Below are 15040 nucleotides of genomic sequence, written 5' to 3'. Positions count from 1 at the left end.
ACCACTATGTCATCTCTCTCCTGTCCTATTGGATCCACCACTATGTCATCTCTCTCCCTGTCCTATTGGATCCACCACTATGTCATCTCTCTCCTGTCCTATTAGATCCACCACTATGTCATCTCTCTCCTGTCCTATTAGATCCACCACTATGTCATCTCTCTCCTGTCCTATTAGATCCACCACTATGTCATCTCTCTCTCTCTCCTGTTCTATTAGATCCACCACTATGTCATCTCTCTCCTGTTCTATTAGATCCACCACTATGTCATCTCTCTCCTGTCCTATTAGATCCACCACTATGTCATCTCTCTCCCTGTCCTATTGATCCACCACTATGTCATCTCTCTCCTGTTCTATTGGATCCACCACTATGTCATCTCTCTCCTGTCCTATTAGATCCACCACTATGTCATCTCTCTCCTGTTCTATTGGATCCACCACTATGTCATCTCTCTCCTGTCCTATTAGATCCACCACTATGTCATCTCTCTCCTGTCCTATTGGATCCACCACTATGTCATCTCTCTCCTGTCCTATTGGATCCACCACTATGTCATCTCTCTCCTGTCCTATTGGATCCACCACTATGTCATCTCTCTCCTGTCCTATTGGATCCACCACTATGTCATCTCTCTCCTGTCCTATTGGATCCACCACTATGTCATCTCTCTCCTGTCCTATTGGATCCACCACTATGTCATCTCTCTCCTGTCCTATTGGATCCACCACTATGTCATCTCTCTCCTGTCCTATTGGATCCACCACTATGTCATCTCTCTCCTGTCCTATTAGATCCACCACTATGTCATCTCTCTCCTGTTCTATTAGATCCACCACTATGTCATCTCTCTCCTGTTCTATTGGATCCACCACTATGTCATCTCTCTCCTGTTCTATTAGATCCACCACTATGTCATCTCTCTCCTGTTCTATTGAATCCACCACTATGTCATCTCTCTCCTGTCCTATTAGATCCACCACTATGTCATCTCTCTCCTGTCCTATTAGATCCACCACTATGTCATCTCTCTCCTGTTCTATTGGATCCACCACTATCATCTCTCTCCTGTCCTATTAGATCCACCACTATGTCATCTCTCTCCTGTTCTATTGGATCCACCACTATGTCATCTCTCTCCTGTCCTATTGGACCCACCACTATGTCATCTCTCTCCTGTTCTATTAGATCCACCACTATGTCATCTCTCTCCTGTTCTATTAGATCCACCACTATGTCATCTCTCTCCTGTCCTATTAGATCCACCACTATGTCATCTCTCTCCTGTTCTATTGGATCCACCACTATGTCATCTCTCTCCTGTTCTATTGGATCCACCACTATGTCATCTCTCTCCTGTTCTATTGGATCCACCACTATGTCATCTCTCTCCTGTCCTATTGGATCCACCACTATGTCATCTCTCTCCTGTTCTATTGGATCCACCACTATGTCATCTCTCTCCTGTCCTATTGGATCCACCACTATGTCATCTCTCTCCTGTTCTATTGGATCCACCACTATGTCATCTCTCTCCTGTCTATTAGATCCACCACTATTATTAGATCCACCACTATGTCATCTCTCTCCTGTCCTATTAGATCCACCACTATGTCATCTCTCTCCTGTTCTATTAGATCCACCACTATGTCATCTCTCTCCTGTTCTATTAGATCCACCACTATGTCATCTCTCTCCTGTCCTATTAGATCCACCACTATGTCATCTCTCTCCTGTCCTATTGGATCCACCACTATGTCATCCCTCTCCTGTCCTATTGGATCCACCACTATGTCATCCCTCTCCTGTCCTATTGGACCCACCACTATGTCATCCCTCTCCTGTCCTATTGGACCCACCACTATGTCATCTCTCTCCTGTCCTATTGGACCAACCACTATGTCATCTCTCTCCTGTCCTATTGGATCCACCACTATGTCATCTCTCTCCTGTCCTATTAGATCCACCACTATGTCATCTCTCTCCTGTCCTATTAGATCCACCACTATGTCATCTCTCTCCTGTTCTATTAGATCCACCACTATGTCATCTCTCTCCTGTTCTATTAGATCCACCACTATGTCATCTCTCTCCTGTCCTATTAGATCCACCACTATGTCATCTCTCTCCTGTCCTATTAGATCCACCACTATGTCATCTCTCTCCTGTCCTATTGGATCCACCACTATGTCATCTCTCTCCTGTCCTATTGGATCCACCACTATGTCATCTCTCTCTCCTGTCCTATTGGATCCACCACTATGTCATCTCTCTCCTGTCCTATTGGATCCACCACTATGTCATCTCCACCACTCTCCTGTCCTATTGGATCCACCACTATGTCATCCCTCTCCTGTCCTATTGGATCCAACCACTATGTCATCTCTCTCCTGTCCTATTGGATCCACCACTATGTCATCTCTCTCCTGTCCTATTATCTCTCTCCTGATCCACCACTATGTCATCTCTCTCCTGTCCTATTAGATCCACCACTACGTCATCTCTCTCCTGTTCTATTAGATCTACCACTACGTCATCTCTCTCCTGTTCTATTAGATCCACCACTATGTCATCTCTCTCCTGTCCTATTAGATCCACCACTATGTCATCTCTCTCCTGTCCTATTGGATCCACCACTATGTCATCTCTCTCCTGTCCTATTGGATCCACCACTATGTCATCTCTCTCCTGTCCTATTGTACCCACCACTATGTCATCTCTCTCCTGTCCTATTAGATCCACCACTATGTCATCTCTCTCCTGTCCTATTGGATCCACCACTATGTCATCTCTCTCCTGTCCTATTGGATCCACCACTATGTCATCTCTCTCCTGTTCTATTAGATCCACCACTATGTCATCTCTCTCCTGTCCTATTAGATCCACCACTATGTCATCTCTCTCCTGTCCTATTAGATCCACCACTATGCCATTTCTCATATTAACAACCCACGATAGTTGTTGCATCATTAGATCTCCCCTTTTTCTAAGTTTCTAACAGAGATGTACATGTCTGTCACATATGGAACAGCTATCAGTGTGAGCTGTTTAGAATGGTGTTTACGCCCCCCGAATTGCATTTTGACAAATATTTGACAATGCCATTTTATTGGACTGCACGAGATGCATGTGAAGATGAATTACCATCATCTAAAAGGTGATTTCTGTGGGTGGACTGGGTGGATGCCCTAAGGGGTTATGGATGCCCTGGGTCAGGTAAATGTCTGAAATAATAGCTTGTAAATTAAAAAAAAATCTTCCCGGGCCACATTTTCCTAATGGAAACCCTCTCTCACACACACACAGAGATCTCTCACCATTTGACGGCTAGATTCTGGACCTCTCCGTTTTTGTCTTCCAGTAGCTTGAGGATCATCTTGACCACCTTGCGTTCACTGTCATCGTCCAGCTTGATGGAGTCTTTCTGCAGCTCCGACATCAGGTCGTTGGTGGCCATGAATCTACAGGAACACACAGGGAGAAAGAAGACCCAGTTAGACCAACAGGGTTATGAGGTTATATTTCTTTACCTTCATTTAACTAGGCAAGTCAGTTAAGAACAAATTCTTATTTTCAATGACGGCCAAGGAAACAGTGGGTCAACTGGTCTAGGAATAGTGGGTCAATTGGTCTAGGAACAGTGGGTCAACTGGTCTAGGAACAGTGGGTTAACTGGTCTAGGAACAGTGGGTTAACTGCCTTCAGGGGCAGAAGGACAGATTTGTACCTTGTCAGCTCAGGGATTTGAACTTGCAACCTTCCGGTTACTAGTCCAACACTAACCACTAGGCTACCCTACCCTAGTAAAAATTCCCTGTCTTAGGTCAGTTACAATCACCACTTGATTTTAGGAATGTGAAATGTCAGAATAATAGTTGAGAATGATTTATTTCAGCTTTTATTTCTTTCATCACATTCCCAGTGGGTCAGAAGTTTACATACACTCAATTAGTATTTGTTAGCATTGCCTTAAAATTGTTTAACTTGGGTTAAACATTTCGGGTAGCCTTCCACAAGCTTCCCACAATAAGTTGGGTGAATTTTGGCCCATTCCTCCTTACAGAGCTGGTGTAACTGAGTCAGGTTGGTAGAGTCAGGTTTGATGGCCTCTTTGCTTGCACACACTTTTTCAGTTCTGCCCACACATATAGGATTGAGGTCAGGGCTTTGTGACGGCCACGCCAATACCTTGACTTTGTTGTCCTTAATGCCATTTTGCCAAAACTTGGAAGTATGTTTGGGGTCATTGTCCATTTGGAAGACCCATTTGCAAACAAGCTATAACTTCCTGACTGGTGTCTTTGAGATGTTGCTTCAATATATCCACATCATTTTCCTTTCCTCATGATGCCATCTATTTTGTGAAGTGCACCAGTCTCTCATGCAGCAAAGCACCCCCACAACATCATGCTGCCACCCCCGTGCTTCACAGTTGGGATGGTGTTCTTCAGCTTGCAAGCCTCCCCCTTTTCCTACAAACATAACAACGGTCATTATGGCCAAACAGTTCCATTTTTGTTTCATCAGACCAGAGGATATTTCTCCAAAAAGTATGATCTTTGTCCCCATGTGCAGATGCAAACCGTAGTCTGGCTTTTTTATGGCAGTTTTGGAGCAGTGGCTTCTTCCCTGCAGAGTGGCCTTTCATGTTATGTCGATATAGGACTCGTTTTTACTGTGGATAGAGATACTTTTGTGCCGGTTTCCTCCAGCATCTTCACAAGGTCCTTTGCTGTTGCTCTGGGATTGATTTGCACTTTTCACACCAAAGTACGTTCATCTCTAGGAGACAGAACGCATCTCCTTCCTGAGCAGTATGACGGCTGCGTGGTCCCATGGTGTTTATACTTGCGTACTATAGTTTGTACAGATGAACGTGGTACCTTCAGGCGTTTGGAAATTTCTCCCAAGGATGAACCAGACTTGTGGAGGTCTACAATCTTTTTTCTGAGGTCTTGGCAGGTTTCTTTAGATTTTCACATGATGTCAAGCAAAGAGGCACTGAGTTTGAAGGTAGGCCTTGAAATACATCCACAGGTACACCTCCAATTGACTCAAATGATGTCAATTAGCCTATCAGAAGCATCTAAAGCCATGACATTTTCTGGAATTTTCCAAGCTGTTTATTAAAGACAGTCAACTTAGTGTATGTAAACTTCTGACCCACGGGAATTGTGATACAGTGAATTATAAGTGAAATAATCTGTTTGTAAACAATTGTTGGAAAAATGACTTGTGTCATGCACAAAGTAGATGTCCTAACCGACTTGCCAAAACTATAGTTTGTTAACAAGAAATGTGTGGAGTGGTTGAAAAACGATTCCATGAATCGACAGGTACAAACAGGGAGAAAGAAGACCCAGTTAGACTAACAGGCTATGATATTATACGTTCATAAGACATACAACTAAAGAATCTTCTAGAGCAGAGCACCCCCCACCCCCCTTCCAGCATTAGGGAACACTATTTCTACGTTGTTATTTTATATAGCTTCCTGCACCTGGTATTCTCCCAGGTGATCTCCCGGCCCAGAGCTAATCAGGCCCGACCCTGAACATGCGTGTTCAGGGTGGTATGGCCACGAGTATATTCCCCACATCATCCCCTGAATTACGCCCCTTGGCTCATCACTGCAACTCCTCAAAGGGCTCAGGAGAGGCCACGTCATGCCTCCTCCAAAAACATAACCCACCTACCTATTTATCACACCGCCTGCTTAAACCGGATGTCAGCCGCACCAACGTGTCGCAGGAAACACAGTTCCCCTGGCAACCGGGTTCAGCTTGCAGGCGCCCGGCCCCGTCACAAGGAGTCGCTAGAGCACAATGAGCCAAGGAAAGACCCACCGGTCAAACCCTCCGAAGGGTTTTAACACCAATGAGCTGAGAGAAGGAAACCCTCCGAAGGGTTTTAACACCACTGAGCTGAGAGAAGTTAACAAGGCAAGTGCTCTGACATTAGAAACCAAAGCAAATCAACACTAGTGCAAAGATCAAGCTATTATCTCAGAGGAGAGGAACGCTTGAAGCCTAAAGCACTAGAAGATACCAGACAGACCAGCTCTGATCTCTTAAGAGTGTGTGTGTGTGTGTGTGTGGGGGGATAACTTACCATCATATCCAATTTAATACATGGGAGTATACATCACACACAATCAGCTTTAAGACACCATCTTGTCTCCAACTTAACACATCACAGAACTCCTGGTGCGATTCAACAAAGACCTTTTCCTAAATACTATGCTTCTCAACACTAGGCTCGTTGATCATCTCTGACGTGCCCCCCCCCCCCCCTAATCGGAACGCAAGAAGCTTTTTAAACAAGAGGGACAGCGAGATGGAAGAGAGGAAAGAAAATAATGAATAATGCATGAGGTCCATGACCCACACTCACTGAGAGACAGCCCCACAGCATGAGGTAATGGACTGGAGCACCCACACAGCATGAGGTAATGGACTGGAGCACCCACACTCACTGAGAGACAACCCCACAGCATGAGGTAATGGACTGGAGCACCCACACAGCATGAGGTAATGGACTGGAGCACCCACACTCACTGAGAGACAACCCCACAGCATGAGGTAATGGACTGGAGCACCCACACTCACTGAGAGACAACCCCACAGCATGAGGTAATGGACTGGAGCACCCACACTCACTGAGAGACAACCCCACAGCATGAGGTAATGGACTGGAACACCCACACTCACTGAGAGGCAGCCCCACAGCATGAGGTAATGAGCTGGAGCACCCACACTCACTGAGAGGCAACCACACAGCATGAGGTAATGGACTGGAGCACCCACACTCACTGAGAGACAGCCCCACAGCATGAGGTAATGGACTGGAGCACCCACACTCACTGAGAGACAGCCCCACAGCATGAGGTAATGGCCTGGAACACCCACACTCACTGAGAGACAGCCCCACGGCATGAGGTAATGGACTGGAACACCCACACTCACTGAGAGGCAACCCCACGGCATGAGGTAATGGACTGGAGCACCCACACTCACTGAGAGACAGCCCCACGGCATGAGGTAATGGACTGGAGCACCCACACAGCATGAGGTAATGGACTGGAGCACCCACACAGCATGAGGTAATGGACTGGAGCACCCACACTCACTGAGAGACAGCCCCACAGCATGAGGTAATGGACTGGAGCACCCACACAGCATGAGGTAATGGACTGGAGCACCCACACAGCATGAGGTAATGGAAGGGAACACCCACAGTCACTGAGAGACAACCCCACAGCATGAGGTAATGGACTGGAGCACCCACACTCACTGAGAGACAACCCCACAGCATGAGGTAATGGACTGGAGCACCCACACTCACTGAGAGACAGCCCCACAGCATGAGGTAATGGACTGGAGCACCCACACAGCATGAGGTAATGGACTGGAGCACCCACACAGCATGAGGTAATGGAAGGGAACACCCACAGTCACTGAGAGACAACCCCACAGCATGAGGTAATGGACTGGAGCACCCACACAGCATGAGGTAATGGACTGGAGCACCCACACTCACTGAGAGACAGCCCCACAGCATGAGGTAATGGACTGGAGCACCCACACTCACTGAGAGACAACCCCACGGCATGAGGTAATGGAAGGGAACACCCACACTCACTGAGAGACAGCCCCACAGCATGAGGTAATGGACTGGAGCACCCACACTCACTGAGAGGCAACCCCACAGCATGAGGTAATGGACTGGAGCACCCACACTCACTGAGAGGCAGCCCCACAGCATGAGGTAATGGACTGGAGCACCCACACTCACTGAGAGACAGCCCCACAGCATGAGGTAATGGAAGGGAGCACCCACACTCACTGAGAGGCAACCCCATGGCATGAGGTAATGGAAGGGAACAACCACACTCCTGTCTCTCTAAACTGGTGCGAGAAAGTGGGAAAACACTTTCTACCAGGAAGTGATCGTCTATAGTGGAACTCAATCTTCACTACCACCACACTATATAAACATCAATAGAACCTTATAAAATACTGCATGTTTTATTTTCCCCCAAATTCTATTTTCTCTGTTTAATTGTTTTTCAGGTTTTCCTGTCAAATATCACACGTACATTTTTTAAATGTGATGTTCTAAGTCCACAACAATGGTTAAACCACAGGTATGGGTAAAATCTAAGAAATGCTACTTTTGGGGTGTAGATACCCTTTAACTCTGTGGCACCAGCAAGAGACCTGTTTGGTTAGCGGTGTTTCTGTAGTACATGTGATTGTTAATAATTTATGCAAATCATCATTATACACAGCTCAAAAAAATTAAGGGAACACTTAAACAACACAATGTAACTCAGAGTCAATCAACACTTCTGTGAAACCAAACTGTCCACTTAGGAAGCAACACTGATTGACAATACATTTCACATGCTGTTCTGCATATGGAATAAACAACAGGTGGAAATTATAGGCAATTAGCAAGACACCCCCAATAAAGGAGTGGTTCTGCAGGTGGTGACCACAGACCACTTCTCAGTTCCTATGCTTCCTGGCTGATGTTTTGGTCACTTCTGAATGCTGGCGGTGCTTTCACTCTAGTGGTAGCATGAGACGGAGTCTACAACCCACATAAGTGGCTCAGGTAGTGCAGCTCATCCAGGATGGCACATCAATGCGAGCTGTGGCAAGAAGGTTTGCTGTGTCTGTCAGCGTAGTGTCCAGAGCATGGAGGCGCTACCAGGAGACAGGCCAGTACATCAGGAGACGTGGAGGAGGCCGTAGGAGGGCAACAACCCAGCAGCAGGACCACTACCTCCGCCTTTGTGCAAGGAGGAGCAGGAGGAGCACTGCCAGAGCCCTGCAAAATGACCTCCAGCAGGCCACAAATGTGCATATGTCTGCTCAAACGGCCAGAAACAGACTCCATGAGGGTGGTATGAGGGCCCGACATCCACAGGTGGGGGTTGTGCTTACAGCCCAACACCGTGCAGGACGTTTGGCATTTGCCAGAAAACACCAAGATTGGCAAATCCGCCACTGGCGCCCTGTGCTCTTCACAGATGAAAGCAGGTTCACACTGAGGACATGTGACAGACGTGAGTCTGGAGACGTTGTGGATAACGTTCTGCTGCCTGCAACATCCTCCAGCATGACCGGTTTGGCAGTGGGTCAGTCATGGTGTGGGGTGGCATTTCTTTGGGGGGGCCGCATAGCCAGGTCGCAATTGTAAATGAGAACTTGTTCTCAACTTGCCTACCTGGTTAAATAAAGGTGAAATAAAAATAAGTAAAAAATAGCCCTCCATGTGCTCGCCAGAGATAGCCTGACTGCCAATAGGTACCAAGATGAGATCCTCAGACCCCTTGGAGGACCATATGCTGGTGCGGTTGGCCCTGGGTTCCTCCTAATGCAAGACAATGCTAGACCTCATGTGGCTGGAGTGTGTCAGCAGTTCCTGCAAGAGGAAGGCATTGATGCTATGGACTGGCCCACCCGTTCCCCAAACCTGAATCCAATTGAGCACATCTGGGACATCACGTCTCGCTCCATCCACCAACGCCACGTTGCACCACAAACTGTCCAGGAGTCGGCGGATGCTTTAGTCCAGGTTTGGGAGGAGATCCCTCAGGAGACCATCCGCCACCTCATCAGGAGCATGCCCAGGCGTTGTAGGGAGGTCATACAGGCACGTGGAAGCCACACACACTACTGAGCCTCATTTTGACTTGTTTTAAAGACATTACATCAAAGTTGGATCAGCCTGTAGTGTGGTTTTCCACTTTCATTTTGAGTGTTACTCCAAATCCAGACCTCCATGGGTTGATACATTTGATTTCCATTGATCATTTTTGTGTGATTTTGTTGTCAGCACATTCAACTATGTAGAGAAAAAATATATATATTTAATAAAAAATATTTCATTCATTCAGATCTAGGATGTGTTATTTTAGTGTTCCCTTTATTTTTTTGAGCAGTGTATATAATTTTGCCAGATAAGCTACTTTGTAGTTAACATTTAATTGAGAATGTGTTTGTGAAAGCCTTTCCATCTACCAGAAGACTGTTGTCATTATTAGCATTGTCACTAACGGCTACACTTAGTGGTAGACAAACATGTACACACAGACAGGGGTATTCCTGAGCTGATGGAGAATACACAATCACTGATACATTTTGTTCATATTTTACGATAATCTTGTGCAAATGAACCCATTTAATGTCTGGATTCTGTCCTCGTTCTCCACCACCCTCATTTTATAGGGCCCTAAATTAGACGAGGACAACCAGACTCACACCCACACAAACATGACAGTGGATAACATTAGACCTCCCACTCAAATGTGAAAGGCCATTGATTTCCCCTGCTAATAATGATGTCATCATGCAAACGTGCAGAAGCAAGGAGCACCTCTTTACTCCCTCTATAATGTGATGTTAGAACTCAAACAGGCCTACCTCTGACAAATGGCAGATAGTCTAGTCGACTCTACTCAACCCCCCCCTCCAGACTCAACCCCCACCTCCAGACTCAACCCCCACCTCCAGACTCAACCCCCACCTCCAGACTCAACCCCCACCTCCAGACTCAACCCCCACCTCCAGACTCAACCCCCACCCTCCAGACTCAACCCCACCCTCCAGACTCAACCCCCACCTCCAGACTCAACCCCCACCTCCAGACTCAACCCCACCTCCAGACTCAACCCCCACCTCCAGACTCAACCCCCACCTCCAGACTCAACCCCCACCTCCAGACTCAACCCCCACCTCCAGACTCAACCCCCACCTCCAGACTCAACCCCCACCTCCAGACTCAACCCCCACCTCCAGACTCAACCCCACCTCCAGACTCAACCCCCACCTCCAGACTCAACCCCCACCTCCAGACTCAACCCCCACCTCCAGACTCAACCCCCACCTCCAGACTCAACCCCCACCTCCAGACTCAGAGGTTAGGCCTAAACTCAACAGCTACTTCTTGACTGACTCAATTTAGTTTAGAATCTAGAGGTGGATGTAAAATATTACTCAACCATGATGGATAATCCATTGCGCGGGTGTCAAGTCGTGCTTTTGGCAGCTGCATAGGCAATCCCTCAAAACTACAAGGCAATGGGGGCACACCGTGGAACAGGCTCCCTTGTACAATAGTCCTGTACCATTTCTCACCATTCCACCCCAGGTACCACAGAACACAAGCCACCGTCAGTCATTGGGGGCACACAGTGGAACAGGCTCCCTGTACAATAGTCCTGTACCATTTCTCACCATTCCACCCCAGGTACCACAGAACACAAGCCACCGTCAGTCAATGGGGGCACACAGTGGAACAGGCTCCCTTGTACAATAGTCCTGTACCATTTCTCACCATTCCACCCCAGGTACCACAGAACACAAGCCACCGTCAGTCAATGTTATGAACACGAAATAGTCTGGGATCTGTAGGCTCCCATGACGTCACCTACCTAGAGCAGAACGCCATGATTCCACCCCAGAACGCCATGACGCCACCTACCTAGAGCAGAACGCCATGACGTCACCTACCTAGAGCAGAACGCCATGACGTCACCTACCTAGAGCAGAACGCCATGACGTCACCTACCTAGAGCAGAACGCCATGACGTCACCTACCTAGAGCAGAACGCCATGACGTCACCTACCTAGAGCAGAACGCCACCTACCTGAGCGTCACCTACCTAGAGCAGAACGCCATGACGTCACCTACCTAGAGCAGAACGCCATGACGTCACCTACCTAGAGCAGAACGCCATGACGTCACCTACCTAGAGCAGAACGCCATGACGTCACCTACCTAGAGCAGAACGCCATGACGTCACCTACCTACGTCACCTACCTAGAGCAGAACGCCATGACGTCACCTACCTAGAGCAGAACGCCATGATGACGTCACCTACCTAGAGCAGAACGCCATGACGTCACCTACCTAGAGCAGAACGCCATGACGTCACCTACCTAGAGCAGAACGCCATGACGTCACCTACCTAGAGCAGAACGCCATGACGTCACCTACCTAGAGCAGAACGCCATGACGTCACCTACCTGACGTCACCTACAGAACGCCATGACGTCACCTACCTAGAGCAGAACGCCATGACGTCACCTACCTAGAGCAGAACGCCATGACGTCACCTACCTAGAGCAGAACGCCATGACGTCACCTACCTAGAGCAGAACGCCATGACGTCACCTACCTAGAGCAGAACGCCATGACGTCACCTACCTAGAGCAGAACGCCATGACGTCACCTACCTAGAGCAGAACGCCATGACGTCACCTACCTAGAGCAGAACGCCATGACGTCACCTACCTAGAGCAGAACGCCATGACGTCACCTACCTAGAGCAGAACGCCATGACGTCACCTACCTAGAGCAGAACGCCATGACGTCACCTACCTAGAGCAGAACGCCATGACGTCACCTACCTAGAGCAGAACGCCATGACGTCACCTACCTAGAGCAGAACGCCATGACGTCACCTACCTAGAGCAGAACGCCATGACGTCACCTACCTAATAATAACGCCAATAATAATAATGAGCGAACGCCATAATACCTAGAGCAGAACGCCATGACGTCATCTACCTAGAATAAACGCCATGACGTAATAAGAGCAATACGCCATGCCATTTATCTACCTAGAGCAGAACGCATGACGTCATCTACCTAGTACATAGAACGCCATAATGCATCTACCTAGAGCAGAACGCCATTTGACGTAATAATAATTAGAGCATAACTATCTGACGCATCTACCTAGAGCAGAACGCCATGATAATCATCTACCTAGAAGAACGCCATGACGTATCTAAATAAACGCCATGATGTCATCTACCTAGAGCAGAATGCCATGATGTCATCTACCTAGAGCAGAACGCCATGCAAGACTGAGAATCTGGGAGCAGCGTAAATTGACTAAGAGTTCCCGCAAGTACATAGGCTTCTACACGTGCATTGCTTGCCGTTTGGGGGTTTTAGGCCGGGTTTCTGTACAGCACTTTGAGATATCAGCTGATGTACGAAGGGCTTTATAAATACATCTGATTTGATTTGAAATCTCATCCAACCAGACGGTTCACTCTAGCTCACTCTAATTGAGCCCGGGGGTGAGGTTAATGCATGGTGATGGTCATCCGTTTCAGAGATGGGCAGAACAGATATGACACATTATTGAGGCACTCGGTATGTCAGGGGACTGTTTACATTCCATATGTTTTATAGTTGTAACATCTGACATTTCAGAGCAAATTTATTTGCGTCTACCTCTCTCTCTCTCTCTCTCTCTCTCTCTCTCTACAGGTGTGAGAAACACTGGAAAACACCAGAACAAGACTACAGGAATGTAGCACTGGATCCCCACAGGTGCACACATCTAAGATAGTGGAAAAAAACTGCAACATTTATTAGGTGGTAGATTACCACTATGTAGTTAGTTATACATGTAAGTTCATGACAACTGTAACAGAATTGTTAAGAGCAGAATGCTGGCTTAGATCATATTTTCTGGAAAAAACAACTTTCTCTAATGAGAGTTGACTAATTCACGGTTTGGGTTGGAATTCAATCAAGTTGTTTATGATTGTGTGTTTGGTATGGTTAATATAAAACACCTGACAGTGAGGTAGTGGTATGCTTCAAAGCTAACTAATCAGCTAACTAAATGAACTACATTTTGACTCCCCGATCAGCCAACAACAAACATGCAGGCTGAATTATGTTATGGGATGTACTGTAGTTAGCTAACGTTAGCTAAGCAATTATTCATATGGCATCTGTAGACAGCTAGGATATGTGCAACGCCTTTTCCAGCTAACTACTTAGTTAACAACCTTGCTAACTAGTGTAGTCCTCTTACTTGAGTTAACTAGCCAAATTCGATAACTTTTTCCTACCTCAAAACGTTAGCTAGTTTCCTAGCTTGTTAGCGTTGACAGTCACTCTGTCAGAGCGAGTTAGCCAGCTAGCTAGCTAGCAACATGACAGTGTTAAAATGTAACTAGCTAGCTAGATATATATACATATATATATACACACACACTTTGTAAAACTGACAAATTAGACATATAAAATGTCAACATGTTAATCTGGGGTTCCTCGCAAGAATGTGTTTATAGCGAGTGGCTAACATTGTTAGCTAGTTAGCAGACGAGCCAAAAGGACAGAATTGATTTGAGGCCTAAAACGAGCTAACTTGCTAACTCACGGGACGATATACCGGTTTGAGTCAAAGTTCAGAATCACAGCGTCATTTCAAATGCATAGACCCTTAATTATACTTGTATTTACCTGAAATCCTTGTCGCTTGATGTCATTTTTTCCAATAGATTAGAGATATGGTACGAGGCGCTCGCCATGTTTGCAGTCTGTTGGAGTAGCGACGGAGCGGAAACTCTTATCCACTTTTAATTTCGCTATTTTTACGTCTCTTTAAACGATTGAAATCGACTCAGTTTCCCACTGTCACTTTTCCTTTTGGATGGGAGCGAAGTGATGATCAGCGGCGGAATAGCAGAGAATTTAGTCTCATCCTGCGGAGTTTTGTTTGGATGTGTTTGAATGGAGGATGTCACTTTGCTCTGCAGAGAGGAGGAGCTGCAGAACCAGATGAGTTCCTGGAGGAGGTGAGGGGTCAAAGTTCAGAGTTTGTTATAGTGGGGAAGGACCAGACTACTGAGTTTGTCTGTGTTGTCACTACTTACCACAGCCATAAAGTAAAACTTGGCTATATCGCAAAAAATAAAAAATAAACATTTTAATATGAAAACAAAAATGTGCTTTTTTTGTTGTTGCTGGTCTTCGTTTAAGGTTAAGTATAAGATTAACAGTCGAGGTTGAGCCATAATGAAGACTTTGTGGCTGTGGTAACGATTTAGTTTTTATATGTAATGTGCCTTAATTAATGTGTTTGGTCCCCAGGTTGAGGTAGCAGGTCATGGGGAGTCTTAATAAATACAAATACATCGCGAGACTTGACCTGAGAAACAGACCAGGCCGGGATTTGAGGAGTCAATGAGAGAAGTGACAAATTCTTCACGGTGGTGG

The 15040-nt window shown here is 46.6% G+C and overlaps 1 protein-coding gene across 1 annotated transcript in view; it reads right to left on the bottom strand.

Moving 5' to 3' along the window:
• Positions 1-14610, bottom strand: part of LOC124025008 (cullin-associated NEDD8-dissociated protein 1-like) — a 74138-nt gene extending 59528 nt beyond the window's left edge. Inside the window, 2 exon segments of the mRNA XM_046338709.1 lie at positions 3319-3462; positions 14285-14610. Coding sequence (XP_046194665.1) covers positions 3319-3462; positions 14285-14352 — 212 coding nt within the window. The 5' untranslated portion in view covers positions 14353-14610.
• Positions 14611-15040: the final 430 nt, after the last annotated feature.

The sequence above is a fragment of the Oncorhynchus gorbuscha genome, unplaced genomic scaffold (genome assembly GCF_021184085.1).
Source record: "Oncorhynchus gorbuscha isolate QuinsamMale2020 ecotype Even-year unplaced genomic scaffold, OgorEven_v1.0 Un_scaffold_2119, whole genome shotgun sequence".
Classification (NCBI taxonomy): Eukaryota; Metazoa; Chordata; class Actinopteri; order Salmoniformes; family Salmonidae; genus Oncorhynchus; species Oncorhynchus gorbuscha.
Note: the sequence above shows the minus strand (reverse complement) of the source record. Positions and strands in the feature narration are given on the sequence as shown.